General features: G+C 39.5%; 2 protein-coding genes across 2 annotated transcripts; both read right to left on the bottom strand.

Annotated features, from left to right (window-relative positions):
- Positions 1–1024: 1024 nt before the first annotated feature.
- LOC144537507 (phenolphthiocerol/phthiocerol polyketide synthase subunit C-like) lies at positions 1025–9551 on the bottom strand. Its single transcript, XM_078281264.1, has 6 exons — positions 9494–9551; positions 8873–9026; positions 7439–7599; positions 7092–7298; positions 6757–6938; positions 1025–6571 (listed from the first exon to the last, which is right to left on the bottom strand). The coding sequence occupies exons 1-6, from the start codon at positions 9549–9551 to the stop codon at positions 1025–1027; spliced, it is 6309 nt and encodes a 2102-aa protein (XP_078137390.1).
- A 1400-nt stretch (positions 9552–10951) lies between these two features.
- On the bottom strand, positions 10952–16624 carry rdh12l (retinol dehydrogenase 12, like). Its single transcript, XM_078280750.1, has 7 exons — positions 16476–16624; positions 16085–16200; positions 13472–13627; positions 13279–13383; positions 12217–12426; positions 11921–12113; positions 10952–11487 (listed from the first exon to the last, which is right to left on the bottom strand). The coding sequence occupies exons 1-7, from the start codon at positions 16487–16489 to the stop codon at positions 11385–11387; spliced, it is 897 nt and encodes a 298-aa protein (XP_078136876.1). The 5' UTR covers positions 16490–16624; the 3' UTR covers positions 10952–11384.
- Between the last annotated feature and the right edge of the window lie 204 nt (positions 16625–16828).

Raw genomic sequence — 16828 nt, 5'->3', positions numbered from 1 at the left:
AATAACACTGGACATGTTGAGATGACAAAAGGGAAGTATGACGGTATTGGTCATTCAAAATTGCTATGATGTCAAAAAGTTACAATGTTTTACATTCGATGCAATATCAAATATCTGTATTGTCAAAACTCCTCAGCCAAATCATTTCTTGATTGAAAGGAGGAATTGCTTAATTGGGATTTCAACTTTAGGTAAGTAGTGCCATAAACACTTACATCATGGAAACTGTTATCTGTTTTCATTTAAATAGCATGTTTGTCCGTGTTCTGGCAATATCCTTCATGTCAACACATGTGATACATTAGTGGGTCGGACAGCAAAAGGCTCAATTAATTAATTAAGTAATTATACATGCCTCCAATGGAACATTTATGGGACATGCCAGAATACTGTATCACTTGTTTTGTTCCATAATCATCATAAAGATGATTATCAATCAGATCAAGGAGCTAGCAGTAATAACAGTTGGCCATGACCTGTGAGAGATGAGTGAACGTACGCCAGGCAGATAAAAGTAAGTTCACGTTAGTATTATGTGGACTGAACCCTGTGACCGATTTGAACAATTACAGACGAGGTTTAAATAATGATGAAAATCGTTGAAAGAAAATAGGAATGTACCTACATTAACTTTATTTCTCTATTTACATAAATGATTCACTATTGAAAATCATCCTTTATCAACAATAATTGTCTATTTAATTGAAATGCTGACAAAAACAAAACATCCATTCAAAATTGGGCATGTCTCCAAAAAAGTGAGTAAAATAACATGCTGTGTGGTTTTAAAAATGTAAAACTAAAATACCAGGAGGAACCAAAACAATATCCTGGGCCAAACATTTACAAAAAAGACAATAACATAGGCAAAATACATTTTGAACATGTGGCATTAACACAAGAATGCTGTCACATTGCAATGGCCATCATGAGCCTTCTATTATATCCAATAAAAACCTTTTTAATTAGTATCGCGATGTTCTGATAACTGTTGTTTACATTTCTGTATCTGCAGCTGTCATTTTTACAATCTGGTAGAAACAACAACAATGCTTTCAACAGGAAGAGACTCTTGGTTATCACTGGAACTTTCACCTTCTTCACTCAGTATAGCTACTACTGTTGATAGTGTAGCATTGGGATCCAATAATTTCACCAAAGGCACGTTCACACCTCTCTCCTGAAAGATGAGATTCTGCAGAGTCATGGCCTGCATGGAATCAATGCCTAAGGATGAAAGAGGTGATTCATCCTTCAGCTCACTTTTATCCATGCCAATGGTCTCACAAAGCAGTGAGACAACATATTCTTTTGGTGAGACGGATTCAGCTTGTTTAGTTTGAGAGTCTGTCTCTTTTGATTTTTGGAAAGCCTCCTCTACCAATGCGGACAGGCGCATGGTCAAGGCTGCATTTTGAGAGAGGATGTTGTACCTGATATTTCTGAAGTGAAACCTGCAAACAGCCTGTTGGGGTCGATTGAGCACAAGGCATTGCTCCAGACTTTTATGAATCTCAGCCACATCCAATACCATCATTCCCTTTGCCTCCAGAAACCGCTGGAAATGTTCCTTGTTAAAAAGGAGACCGAGGTTTAGAGCTCCCCAGTTGATAGACTGTCCAGGCAACCTAAGTTTGCGCCGGTACTGACAGAACATGTCGAGGAATGAGTTGGCCGCTGCATAGTTTGTTTGTGATGCGTTTCCCAGAAAAGCTGAGATTGAAGAGTAACACACAAAGTAATCCAACTGACAGTGTTGTGTTGCATGGTGCAAATTCAGTGCACCATTTACTTTGGGTTTTAGAACCTTCTCATAAAGAGATCTGTTAAGGGTCTCAATCAGCCCATCGTGTAAGACAACTGCACTGTGAAACACTCCTCTGATTGGACAACCAGGGAATTTTTGGCAGATGACACTGATAACCTTGTGCACGTACTCAGACACAGATATGTCACACTCCATGGTAGTGATGCAGTTTCCACACTGTTTCTCCACATTGTGTATTTCTTGCTGCACATCTGGTGTGGGCTTGCTCCTGGAGAGTATGACAATGTACTCACCCCCTCTTTGTGAGATGAACTTTACAGTTTCAAATCCCAGACCAGAAAGACCACCTACCACTATGTACACTGCTCTCTTTCGGAAAAGCTGTTTTTTTGTTGGCAGAAATGGAATGTCAGACAGTGTACTGCTGCCACCTTTATCCAGAGCCACAACAGCCAGCTTCCTTGAGTTGAAGTATGATTTTAGTGTCTCTGAATCTAGGCTCTCAATGCTTTCAGATTTTACATTCTGAAAGGTAAAGCTTTCAAGAACAAATTTCCTGCTCAAGTTCAAGGATTTTAGCCAGTGATAAATGTATGGCCCTTGTGCACTCAAGGATCCCTTTTGCAAAATGACTGGCATCTTAATTGTCTGCACATGAACACTTTCCTTTACACTTTGGAACATATCCTGAGCAAGCAAACACTGCATCTGAGATTCACAGATGAAGACAACATGTTGGACACTTGGAAAATTGCATATTTTTGCAATCAGAGATTCATCACATGGAGGCAGGACGACAAATACATCCATTTGATTGACATCTACAAAAGAGCCATTGTACTGTGTGCCAACAATCACATTCCAACCTGACTTGTAAGAAGTGATTGCCAAAACCTTTATCAGAGCAGAATCAGGCAGAGAGGATATGATTCCTAGACTATGTTTGGCTCTAGGCAAGGCTCGATGCAGGATCTCCCATGCTAGCACAAAGTAGGATACACAGGGTGCTTTTTGAAGGAATGGGAACCGCTTGGTGCTATAGCACACATCCTCTGGAACTCTGACCTTGCTGGCTGCCACCACGGGGTAACAGGAAGCAACGTGGTCTCCCACTTTTAATTTCCTGACATCTTTTCCAACTGCTGTAATTGTACCACTGAAATCAAGAGCCAGTAGCTTGTGTTTCTGTGATGAATGTTTGTTCCAGTACAGTGTCTGGCCAAATTTCAGATGTGAAGCACTGACAGGGAAGTAATCAGATGAATGAACACATATCTTAGTGGGCCGAATTTCAACTGATGTATCCCTGATTGGCTGGGCCTCCTCCTCAAAGTGAATGGCACTCAGTTGAGTCATCTTGTGTGCCTCAGCTGTCTGAATGATGCAGGGCTCAGACAACGTAAAGGAAAAACGGCCCTCTGAATGGTCATTGAGCTCAGGTGGAGTGCGGACAATGGAAGGTTTAAGAATCAGACCATCTTTTACCACCAACTCTGGGTACTTGCTGCAAGGATGCGACCTTAGGACCTCAGACAAGGCTGCAATGTCCTTAGCAGAGATAGTGCTTATATCAATCAGCTGAAATGAAAGATCTGGTATCTCTGCAGCAAATGATCTTGTCATGCCAGCGAGAGCAAAACCTGCACTTATGTGGTCTATTGTGATGTCAGAAGAACAGTAGGTGACTGCTCTGATTGAGTTTGGGAAGGAAATTCGCTTTAGCTCAAGGACTATTTGGCGGAAAGTCTCACAGCAGCTCGCACAATTCTGCAGAACGACATCAGCTGTCAGTGAAGTGAGGTCTGCATTGCCCCACAAAAATAAGACCTCATCAAAGTTTTTCTCAATATCTGTTATATTGAGATTTGCCAAAAGAGAAGGAAACCCATTGCTCAAGATATCTTTTGCATGTGTGAATGAAACATATCTAGACCTAGAGTCCAAATATTGTTCCAGGCCTTTAGAAATCCCTATACAGTCACAGAAGACTAAGGCCTTAGGAGGAGTAACAGGTGTGACACCTTCAGGGATGACACTAAAGGCATTATGGTAGAAATACTCCTCAACCACATGCGAGCGACTGCCAAGGTACTTAATTATCACATGCTTAACCTCAACCAACACTCTTCCTTCTTTATCTGCAAAGCAGCCACAAATCTCAAAATGATCAATGCCCACATCAATTGCTCTCAGATAGACAATCATCTCATCTTGCAAAGGTTCAAACACTGTCAAACTGCCTATTTTGGCAGGAAATCCTGGTCTACCAGCAAAAATGTGCTCTACTGTAACTGGGAGAAGCTGCATCAGAAAATCCAGCACAACAGGATGAATGCAGTAGTCATGCAACTGAGACTGCAGTTCTTCTGGAACCGTGACATTTGCAAAAGCCTCCTTGAGATCTTCTCCATAGTGCACATCTGCCTTATTCTGGAAGACATCTCCATACTGAAAGCCTCCTTGAGAGAGATACCCATAGAACTCCTGAAAGCTCACTACGGATTTGCATCTTTTGTAGATGGAGCTTAGTGAAATGCACTGCTCCTCAATCAGCCTCACTTTCTTTGAAACCACTGTGCCTGATGCATACATTGCAGATGGGGAGAGTACCATGAACCTAGTTTCTTTCTCTGTTTGTTCAAATTGAACCTTCATTTCAGGTGAATTCTTGGTTAAAACAAATGGATTGTGAAAACTGACACTGAGCTGCAGGGAGCTCAGCGGTACTTTTGGTTTGGCACTGGCCATGAATGCAGCTAAACCCAGCTCAGCATAGAAGGCACCAGGGATGATGGGTATGCCATTGTGCTTGTGCTCTTTCAGGTAGTAAGAAGAGTCAGACATCAGATCACAGCTGAAAATGTTGCTTTCACTTCCTGTCTGACAGAGCACCGGATGATTACTCACTGTATTTTTCTGTGCTGCTCCAATGATAACATCTCTGTCTGAGCAATCAAACTGGTATTTCGGAATAGGCAGTGGCATTGTCTCATATCCTCTATAGAAGGTGTTCCAATTGACATGGACACCCAGTTCGAACAGCTTAGATACAACGGACATCATCGTTTCATGATCTTTCTCTGGCTGCACCGAGGCAAGAACAGCTGTGTCATTACCCAGAGATTCCATGATGTTTCTCTGTAGTGCTCTTCTTGGCCCTATCTCCACAAACACAGTATTTGTCTTTCCTTTAGTTGCTGACCTTACTGCCTGCTCAAAAGCTACTGGCTCACGTATGTTTCTAGCCCAGTATTGCCCTGTGCAGAAATCACCCTGCTGGACTTCCTTGCCCGTCACTGTTGAGAACAACTCTGTGTCAAGACCATTCACCTGTAAACAGCCAATTGTCTCCTCAACTTCTGTCAGGATTGGGTCCATCATGTGGCTGTGGTAAGCAGCAGGGACATCCAGAACACGAAGGAACAGATTCTGACTGTTGGCTGAGGTGCTTAGCTCCTTATAAAGGCTCTCAATTGCATCTGCATCACCTGACAGGGTGCAGGACTGCGGGCTGTTGAAAGCAGCAAGGCAAATTCTACCAGAGTAACAAGGGAGAAGAGCCGTTACCTCTGAAACAGCCATGTTGCTGATTACAAGCATCTTCCCCCCAGTTACTTTGTTCTGGAGAGTGCTGCGGAAATAAATTACTTTTACAGCATCCTCAAGAGTCACGAGGCCAGAACAGTGAGCGGCTGGAACCTCGCCAAAGGAGTGTCCAAGCATCGCATCTGGCTTTACACCCCAGTGTCTGAGTAGGGTGGTAATGCCAACTTGGATAGCAAAGAGGAGTGGTTGGACAACATGTGGGTTATTGAAGTCACTACCCTCAAACTCACTCTCAAGTGTGTCCAAGATGTTCAGCATACTCAGTCTTTGGAAAAGTTCCGTAATCTCTTTGATCTTATCTCTGAATACAGGCTCATGTTTTAGTAGCTGTTTGCACATGCCATGGAAAGTGACGCCATTTCCGCAAAAAACAAACACTAACCTTGGATCTGCGTAAGACGGGCGAATATTTTTGCCTACAGTGGCATTTAACTTCTCTTTAAGATCGACTACAGATGAAACAACGATAGCTTTTCTGTATTTATGCTTTAGATGGCTCCTCCTACAAGCTGACGTGTACAGCAGAGAATCTAAATCAACTTTGCTGTCTGCTTCTAGTTGTTTAATGGTGTGTTCCATCATCAGAGTAAGAGATTTTGGTGAATTTGCAGACATGATAAAATACTTTGCCTGTTTCCCATCATGCTTTTTTTCAATGTGTGACTGTTTGTACTGTTTGACAATGACGTGTGCATTTGTACCCCCAAAGCCAAAGTTGTTAACTCCTGCAATTCTTGCATGGGAGGCTTCCCACTTTTCTGCTTCCTTAGGAACTTTAATGTTCAGGGCTTTGGCATCTACACTGGCAGTCTCTTCAGAGTAGAAAACTGAGGGAACAATGGTCTCATGCTTCATCATTAGGAGAACCTTAATAAGTCCGGCCACTCCAGCAGCAGATTCTGTATGTCCAATGTTGCTCTTTACTGAGCCAATCCGCAGTGGCTCTGAACCAGTAGGTTTTGCTTTAGTAATGACATTTGAGATGCTTGCTGCCTCTGTTAGGTCTCCAATTGGGGTTCCAGTCCCATGTGCCTCTATGTACTGAACATTTGCAATGTCAGACTCTGAGTAGACTCTTTGCAACAGCTTCTGTTGTTGTGTCATGGAGGGTTTGGTGATTGGAGTCACTGAGTGTCCATCTTGGTTGGCTGCTGTTTTGCTGATGATACCCCAGATATGGTCATGGTCTTGTATAGCCTGTGAAGCAACAATAAGACTAAAATGAAACAAGGGCTAACAGGAACTAGGATGTTGCTGACTAATACAACATGTATGGGTACTGTTGGTCAATCAGTTATTCATTGATGTTGTTCTAATATCTGATATGGTTGCTTGTTGATAAAAGGAAAAAAAAATTAGTTTATTACTCTGCATATTCTGACCTTTTTCAGAGGCTTCAGGAGAATAACCCCGCAGCCCTCCCCTCTACCATAGCCATCTGCTCTGCTGGAGAAAGGTTTGCTGGTCCCCTCAGGTGAGATCATCTTGGCCTTGCTGAGAGCTACAAACACTCTTGGCTCTATGATGCAGTTGACTCCACCACAAACAGCCATGTCACAATCGCCTGATAAAAATAAAACACATTTCATTATATCACACAATAATATTATAATATATTCTTGTAATTAGAACCACAAGCCTATGGCATTGCTTTCTTTTAGAGTTAGAGGCTGCTCTTAAAAGTGTCATGGTCTTTAGTTATAGATACTGTACAGACCTTGTTTAATGGATTGACAGGCGAGATGAAGAGCCACAAGAGATGATGAGCAGGCACAGTCTATGGACAGTGAGGGCCCAGTGAAGTTAAAGATGTAGGAGACTCTGTTTGATGCAATACTCATGGCAAGCCCTGTGCCAGTCCAGTGGTTGATCACACTTGGGTGCACGTGTGCAGCATTTGTCTCATAATCTCTGTTCATTAGGCCTATCATAAAAGCATTGTTATAACATGAAGATTATTAAGATAGTAGGATAATTCAAAGAACAGAAGTAAAAATCTGATGGAAATATTACACAAAACAATTTTTTTTAAAGCCAGTCACTGGCATGTTTTTACTGACATACCAATAAACACTCCTGTACTGGTCCCACTGGCCGTCTCCATGGGAATTCCAGCATTCTCCAACGCCCTGTAGACGCACTGAAGGAGCTGTTTTTGTTGAGGGTCCATTTGTTCCACTTCACTGTCACTGATGCCGAAAAACTTGTGGTCAAATTCATTGAACCTAAAAAGATTTAAAAACTATTAAATCAAATGTAGTGACTGAGAAATAGATTATTTTAATAATTTAATACTTTAATTCCCTAAAGTGAAATTACCCAGTGATGACCATAGTATGAGAAAGTCACAAGTGCTCTGCAGAATAACTCAGTGGGATGCTGGTTATCCACAGGCAATGCGAGAGGATTAAGAAATGAAGAAGAGGCTTTCTGTACAACACTTGGTTTGTTTAAAGGTGCACTATGAGTTCCTGCATGGTTTCAGCGCAATTCCATTTTTGTCTCAAATGGTAGGCATCTCTCCTTGATCCACTAACTGCCTGCCCCCTGAATACACTGTCTCGGGAGACAACACAGGGCTCGTAAACGTCAAACAAACACTAGGGGCACAGGCTGTGCACCAAAATACAACAAACCACTTCAGCCAATCACCAACAAGATGGTTGGGGGAGGGGTGGGGGTTAGTGACAGTTAGTCAGTTAGTCATGACAGTTAGGGAAACATGGGGGGAGGGGAGAGCTTGCTCTGTTTTGTTTAGAATTTACTTGGAACATCAACAGAAGTGACCATGCAGGAACTCATAGTGCACCTTTAAGTAAATACCAAAGTTTAAGTTGGTTCAGGGTCCCTTTTTCATTTTTGATAATCCAAAATCCCTTATTTCACAAGTTGCCACTGTCTTTCTATGTGCTGATATTTATCATTGTCATTTTTAGTGATCATGTGTTAGCTTTAAAGACCATATATTGAAGAGAAGATGACAGCAAACTTTGGAAAACCAATGTTTCGACCACACTTTTTTCCAAGGCAAGGCAATACAAGTTCCATCTCACACTTGGTGGTAATCCACAAGCAGTGACATAATCAACAAGTTACAAGGGTACACCTGAATTCATCACAATCACTAAACATTAGAATACTTAAGCGAATACACCAACATTTCTATCCATATATATTTTCTGATACAAAGAGATGCGCCATAAAGATTTTTTGAGTACGTCCCAAAAATGTTCAGACGTCTCAATAACCCAGTTTGAAAAAGGACAATCTAAAAGTAAGAGCTACAGAGAAATGCACACATCTGTTGTCATTTACTCATTACAAAAAATTCATATAATAATATAAATAATAAAGAAACAAATAATAATCATTTTAATCATTTTATCAACAGGGAAAAAGACAAGTCTATAAGACTATATACACACACATAGATATATTTGCAAAACACATAAGTGGGTCTATCTAAATAGGTTATATAATAATGTTTAAAGACCATACCCGTCGATGAGAGCAGCCTTGGCCGTGCGGGATTTACCCGCTTTGTTTTCATCAGGATCATACCAGCTGGCCAAGTCAAATCTCTCTTTGGGAATTGGCACAGAACAGTTTCTCCCATCCACCAAGACCTTCCAGAAATTGTCAAGCCCTTCTCCTGTTTGGAAAGATATATATAAAACTTAAAAGTTCAATGGTAGGAGTGGTACTATAAATTGTATCACAAGATAAATGCCCACTGTTAATTGCATGATTCTCCTAAATTGTAAACACAAAGTTATGGTGAAAAGGGTAGAAACTGTGTCGTGAAATGAAATACATACATAATGAACTTTATCAGAATAAAATAAAATGACGACACATCACTTTTAGATTTACCAGGGATTCATTTTACAAACCCTGATGGTCGTTTAGAGGTTGTATGTATGAAATGAACTCATCTGTTAATTTCAGACCTCGTCTAATAATGTTGAAATTATGTAATTTGTCTTTTCTATTTTCTATAACTACATTCAGAGATTTTGTTCATTTAACTTAATACACATTGTATTGGCAACTGTATCAATAAAATATAAAGAAACACCAAGAAAACCAAAATTAAGTTCCCAAATTCAAATGGCTTACCCCCTGGAAAATTGCATCCGATGCCTACCACAGCAATACCGTCTTCAGCTTCTTCCATTCTGAGCAAACATCACTAAGAAAGAAAATCAAACCTCTTTATTGCACCATCAAGTCAACATCACTCTTTCCTCCAGGCAACATCACATCCAGAAACAAATTATGTGTAATTAGTCCAGTTTTGTCATGCACTGGTGCATCCTTACATCCATTCCGTTTGCCTTTTCCCTGTGATGTTATCAGTGCCGGACTTACGCTTGATTCTTATAGCCAGCTTCTTTTCTTTATGAAACATTAATGATTAATTGTGTACGTGGCCATGGAGATGAAGGACTTCAGTGCACACATTTATGGTGCCTTGCAAATGATTGGACCAAGTTTAGTAGAAGTAGTAGTCACTGTTATCAAACAACGGGGGTGACTTCAGGTCTCGTGTCATTGAAGCTTATCACAGTTCTACTATAACTAACAATCAACCAATCAAGTTTTAAAATATTGGGTATGGGTACATTGCATTTAACTTAAGTCATCTAAAATTAGAGTGTGGCCTTAACTTACCTTCTATTAGCGTTATGATTAGATATGTTGAGTTCAAGGGAGATGCATTGAAACCAACTCTATTCTTTCTTTCCTTTTTTCCCCACACAATGCAAGCATGTCCATAAATAACAGTGTATGAAGTTACCTTTGGACACATTATGCAATGAATAATTAATCAAAATATTATAGAAACAAACAAAGACTACTTATTCACAGAGAAATAGAGAAATTAAGTTTTAACAAACACTGCATGTTAAAGAATTTTTAATGTACTCAAAGGTACCGGGTTTACTTTTATTTCTACCGTGGTTTCTTTTAACTATTTGGGTCATATCGGTGTTTTCATTAAAACCAATCAAACAACCTCACATTCTATGACAAGAGTAAGTTTTTGGTTTGATAATTTGAGTTTCATAGAACGCTGTACGCAGAAGAATCATGGGTAGTTTTTCCTGATGGTCATCTTAGTTGCAGTTAACTTTGCAAATCCCCAATCCAGTCATGTACATATTTAGCTGTTATCTTTTATGTATTGCCCTTATTGATCTACTGCAGGCACATAAATGATCATATGGTGGTATCACATTTATTATCTGTGGTTGTCTTTATCACTCTCTGTCAGGGTCTGTGCCAACAAAACCTTTGTTGTAGCGGTTTAAAATGACTAACTAAGTGCTTTAGAGTAATATCAATATCAACAGTTTATTTAATTGAAATGCCTGTAAAGTCACTTTCTTTTGCCGACTGAGGGAACACAATGGTCATTAAGCCTATGGCCCATTAATAAAAGTGTTACACGTTGCATGTTGTGGTGCCGATTGCTCGCCTTTTCCAATGTAAATAAGTCCAAAAATGTGTTTCTTTGCATACAATTAATTAAAAATATGAAGCATGTGCAAGTAGGAACAAAGACAAAAAGGATGGAGTGCAACACTGGGTTTAATGCCAGGAAATACAGGTACAGAAAAACATTTGCAGTGTAGTCTTTCGTCTGACTCAAGTTTTTCTTTTTATTCCACGATTTTATCCAAATATCCACTTCTATGCCGTTATAAAAATGGATAGAAAACTATTAAAGTTTGTAGTCATTTCTGTAAATCTGAATCTTCACACAAACTATATACTTTATTTTATATGCTTAGTATTTTCTTAATTAGAAGTAGTGCCATGTTCAAAATACAAATACTTTGTTAGTATCAAAAACAAACAAGAAGTGCTAGAAAAGATTTAACCGTAAGAAAACCCATATTAAAAATAAACATTCTTTTTTTGGTTGGCTGTATTAGTGAAATATATTGCAAAGAAACTCTGTAAGACTTTAAACTGAAGAATTTTGATTTAAATTCAGGTTGCCTCAATCCCACTCTATTGTCAGCATCCGACAGCTCAAATCCCACAACTTCTGCGCAAGGTCGTCGTCCTTACCGGCCGCTGAGCAGTTGGCAGGAGCACAGTCGCTGTAAACAAAGACGCATTAGATGAGCGACATAAAATTTGGATATTTGTCTCTTTCATACATTCAATGTGGTTCTGCGTGATTCAATACACAATGAGTTCATGGTTGAGTTCCTCTCTAGCTGCCCTTGCTGCTCGATATGTATTCCATCAAATAGCAAATAACTGATTGTAAATATGTTCTAATCTACAAGCAAACTATTGTGTCCTGTAAAAGTCTTGTATATGCAACTTAACATTAACTGCTTTTACTACATTTGTATGCTAGGTAGCTAACAAAGCCATGTAGCAGTTATTTTATATATACTAGTTTGGTTACTATATTGTGTATTAGGTATTTGTAAGAACATTAACATATTCACACACACACACACACACACACACACACACACACACACACACACACACTTAGCTGCATGTAAAAACAAAGTGTACCTGTAATATCCACCGCTCTCTTTCGCCAGTGACGGTTCCACTGCGCAGTAGATGCTCGTCTGAGCTCCCTGGGAAGAGTTTTTGGTGAAAGGGCTGACCATCTTCATGACAATCTGTTGAGGTCCGCTCAGATGACGCCATAAATCTGTCTGGACGACTCCAGGATGGAGAGAATATGTCATCACACCTGTGCCTGAAAGACAAGTCAATTCTATAATTATTGTAACTGTACTGGAAATCATTTTCCACCTTCTCTTAAAATGGCTTTATGACAGAGATATGGGCATATTGCACACCTTCTAGTTTCTTAGCTAGGGAGCGGGTGAAGAGGATATTGGCTAGCTTGCTCTGAGCGTAGGCTGCCTTCTTGTCGTAACTCTTCTCGCTGTTGATGTCCTCCAGATTGATGGAGCCCCAGGAATGAGCCATGGAGGACACAGTGACAATCCTGGCTGGTGCCGATCTTTTAATCAGGTCAAGCAACAAATATGTCAACAGGAAGTGACCTGGAGAACAATGAAATGACATTCATGTTCAATTCAGAGTTTGAGAAATTAGAAAGAGGATATTGTATCTCACAAATATTATGGCAAAAGAAATATGTAAGAAAAGCGTTCAGCCTTTGTTGACCAAATTTGAGAGTTTCATTTTGGAGGCTGTAGTTTGTGGTGCTGTTGAATTTTATTGTGTTATGCAGAGAGGTATTTCAAGTATTTAGTTTAACCTTATTGATAAGCAGTTAATGCTATCACAAACATAATTAAACACTCATATCTTTTATCTTAACCCCAATCAACCACTAGCACATTCAGCCCTAATAATGTCAACACCAATAAATGTTTAACAGCAAAAAGCCTAATGCTGTAATCAAGTATTATAGAGGGCTATATACAGGTGAGGGTAATCCTGTTAATTAATCCTTTAAGAACGTAATGGCAAGGTAAGATCAGTGACATATGATTTGCTTTTAACCATTTTCAAAGTAACGCATTACAAATGTTACAGTGAAACCAAAGTGATGGGACACTATATCACATTTAGTAAGAACACAAATCGCCAAGTGTAGGGGAGAAAAAGACACATCTGCCTCCTAGTGGACATTATAGGAATTGTTCTGAATGCCCTGAGTACTTTACTGATGTTGGCAGTCCAACATGACAAAAAAAAACAACTAAAGTATCTGAAGAGATTCCTTTAAAATAGCTTTTAATTATATTTACTTAATTTACTTTAATATTACTAATAATGTAGGTGTCAAATCAGACTCCAGGTGCTATATTAAGTCCAGGACAGTCCATTCTGGACTCACATCTTTGACTTCTTTTCTCATGACACAGGCAAGACATAGTTTTATTTACCAAAGTGATTGACGCCGATCTGCATCTCAAAGCCATCTGCCGTTTTCCCAAAAGGACAAACCATCACACCAGCATTGTTGACAAGGATGTTGAGCTTCGGCTCTCCTGCACAAAAAGGACATTGAGAAGTTAAATGTTTGTCTCTATGAAGTCCCGCCATTTGTACATTTTTCTAAGGAATAAATGAGTTAACCTTTGTTGATGGCTTCAGCGAATTCTTTAATCGACTTGCTATCTGCCAAGTCGAGTTTCATGCAAACGACATTTTCGCTGCCTGAGTTTTCAGTGACTTCTTTCAAAGCGGCCTGTGCTCTCTCCATGTCCCTGCACGCCATGATGACCTTTGCTCCTAAACAGAACAACATACAGCAGTGAGATACAACAGCAGAAGCAATGTCTGTATACATCTAATAACGCATGTACTGTAGGGCTGGGTCACAATTCAATATGATAATTTATCGTGATTCAGAGGAAACCTATCGTGATGAAATCATATATCGAGACATCGTGATATACAATAGCGTTGTCTGGACAGATAATACCAAGCACATACTAACTCAATTTTCTTAGAAAATCTGTTTTTGAGTGAAAATCATTTGAACAATTGCAGATTTGTTTCAACATCACAGTATTTTCGTGCATGCATGTAAACAAAGTCAGTACATAGCTGGAAAACAATCTCTATAATTTCACTTGAAACTGTTAAACCACATTATTGATGATTATTTATCTAAAATGTCATTGTAAAAAATATTTTGTGAAAGCACCAACTGTCAAGCATACAATATCGGCGCAATATGGATATCGATGTATTTGGTCAAGAATATCGGGATACCTGATTTTCTCCATATCGCCAAGCCCTAATGTACTGTAATATTGGTGAAGAACACCCCCTAGAGACTAAATGTGTGTACTGTATTTCATAAAAGGTTTCAACCTGGACAAAAAGAAATGGAGTCAATATACAAAAAATAGTCTTAGAAATTATCAAGATGACCCGTGTAAAAAGTAAACACTACTCAATTTACTGTGTTTTAACAAAGTTTAGCTTAAAGTGTAGACAAGAAACTCCCAATTTGTGATGTTGTGTCAATGTACTGTGTGAAGCAGCTGCATGAAAAATGAATAGATACAATTATTTATTAATTTATATTAAGGAGCTCCAGAATTTACTCTCTAAATAACATCACCACGTCTGTTTATTATATGTATATTCATCTTAAAAAAAGAGATGAAAGTAATTGTTTCTCCTAAACGGCCAAAGTAACATAACTCGATCTATCTGAATGAGGGATATGGTGTGAAAAAAGCCTTCTTTTTTCCCCCCCCAATGTTCTGCGTCTTTGGGGCTCAGCTCTACTTCTGTCCTCCAGTGACGTGACGGAAGAGCTACAAGCTACTTCAGTAGCTGGGGGCGCAATGCAGCGGTGTTTCCATCAGCGAGAGGATGTTATGGATTATTTTTATTTATTTTTTTATATACAGTGTACATTATATGTGCGTTTACTGACTCGGACATTCAGCCGTATCCGTATTCAGCCAGAGAGAGGCTGAGGGAGGCTGCAGATGCAGCGGGGAGATTTGGAGCCTTCAGAACTTGAGCTGTCAAGATCAAACACCGACTGGTGGTGCCTTTGCTCAAATTGCCCTTTGATGCCAACAGAAACTGAATCACTCTGCTGTAATGAATGTCAGCGTGGGCAGTTTTCGCCATGTTTTTTTGCTGGATACTCTGGCTCTCACAGGCTGTGTGTGCATTTCTGCATGTTTACTTGGACAGAGGTGTGCTGAAGACCTTCAGGATCCTAAAGATAAACTGGGAAAAAAAAAATGTGACTAAAGAAAACTAGGAGAGCTTAGCCAAGTTGCTGCTCGCATGCAATGCATTGTGGTACATGTAGGCACAGCTGCCATGTGGCCACGAGAAGGAAAACTTACTTTGTCAGTCAATATACATGTAGCACACAATATACTACATATACTGACCAGTACCGATTGGACATCTACATGAAAAGTGGTGACTTTTCCCTTTAAGCTTCACTGAAAGCTACTAGAAAATATGAAAAATGGTGACTTAGATGTTTTAAAGCATTAATTCAGATTCACCAAAGTTGCACAACAACACAAACAAGCTAACCCACCGAAGCAGTGGTGGACTTCCGTGTTCTGTGAGGTAAAATTACTGGGTTTTTTTGTCAAAGGAGTCTGGTGGCTTTGAAGAAAAGTGGTGAAATATTTTAAATATAGCATACACAAACAGATATGAACTTTTTGAGGTGGTCCTGTTTTTAGGTGCCTAAAATACATTTAGCTGCTGCCACTGTAGGCAACACACTGACTATGGATAAGTACCTCATACAATCCCACTTCAAAATATCCAAACCATCTCTTTTACTTCTCTATTTAATTAGCTGCTTCTTTAACTGGACATAAAATATGAAAGATTACAAGTTAACGTTTTGTGGAGCTTAATATGCGACTTTGGGTCACTTTAGGGGAAATACATTTTGTATTTGAACTGCTGCATTGCTTTCTTTTTTTTAGGACAAAATTAAACACTGATGCATTTGAGAAATTTGCCTTATTTTGTTAGAAGAACGGTTATTTTATTCCCCCATATGAGGTACTGAAAATAAGTTGGTTTTTTTTGGTATCAGAAAGTATCTTATTACCACCATACAAAATTGTCAAATGAAACCCAACCCAATTTGAAACTGGTAAAACAACCAGTAATAGGCTATACATGACGAAAGACCATGACAAAAAAAAAGTCCAAAGTTCATGTGGGGATCAGTGTCTGACGCACCTCTCTTGGCCAAGTCAATGGCTGTCTCTTTGCCAATCCCAGTGTTGGCTCCAGTGATGACCACAGTTTTGTCATCTAGCCTTTCAGCAGAGGACCAGGCAGGCCGAAAGAAATTTCTGAAATATTGAGAAATCGTTGTTACCTAACTGTAAGTGACTCATCCGGCCAAATGGGTGCGATATGACAAAGCAAACACACTTTGTACAAACAAACTAGTTTTTTCTCAACTAGGTCAAAGGCAACTTGCATTCACTATTTTATTTAGAAATTAAGTTAAAATGTTACAAATCAGGTAGTTAGTTGACCAATTGAGCATAACTAAAACTAACGTTACATCATTTATTTAGACGGCTTGAGTCACGTTATTTTCATGAATATAAGGAGTCCTCACCTTAAAGTCTGCATCTCGCTTTACTACAGCAGCTAGGTGATTGGCTGGGTTAACACCTAACGAAAATACCTGAAAGCAAATCTTCAATCTCAGATTCAACCGCACCGAAATCCCACAAACGTCATATGACTTGGTTGAAATTGGCAATGCGGAACCGTAATTTATTAGTTATGTTTGATTTGCTGGGATTTCAGCCAATCGGCTGCGACTCAGTCGCTCCTGGACAATACTGATTGGTTTTTAAGTTTAAGGCCTGTCCTTTGTGGTGTGTTCGATTATGAACACGGGCTGCGCCGGATGGGTGGGGAGCAAAGTCAACTGTAACTATAGAAACTAAAGTTATTTTTTTATTT

Source organism: Sander vitreus, chromosome 22, assembly GCF_031162955.1.
Source record: "Sander vitreus isolate 19-12246 chromosome 22, sanVit1, whole genome shotgun sequence".
Taxonomy (NCBI): Eukaryota; Metazoa; Chordata; class Actinopteri; order Perciformes; family Percidae; genus Sander; species Sander vitreus.
This window is presented reverse-complemented; position numbering and strand designations above follow the sequence as displayed.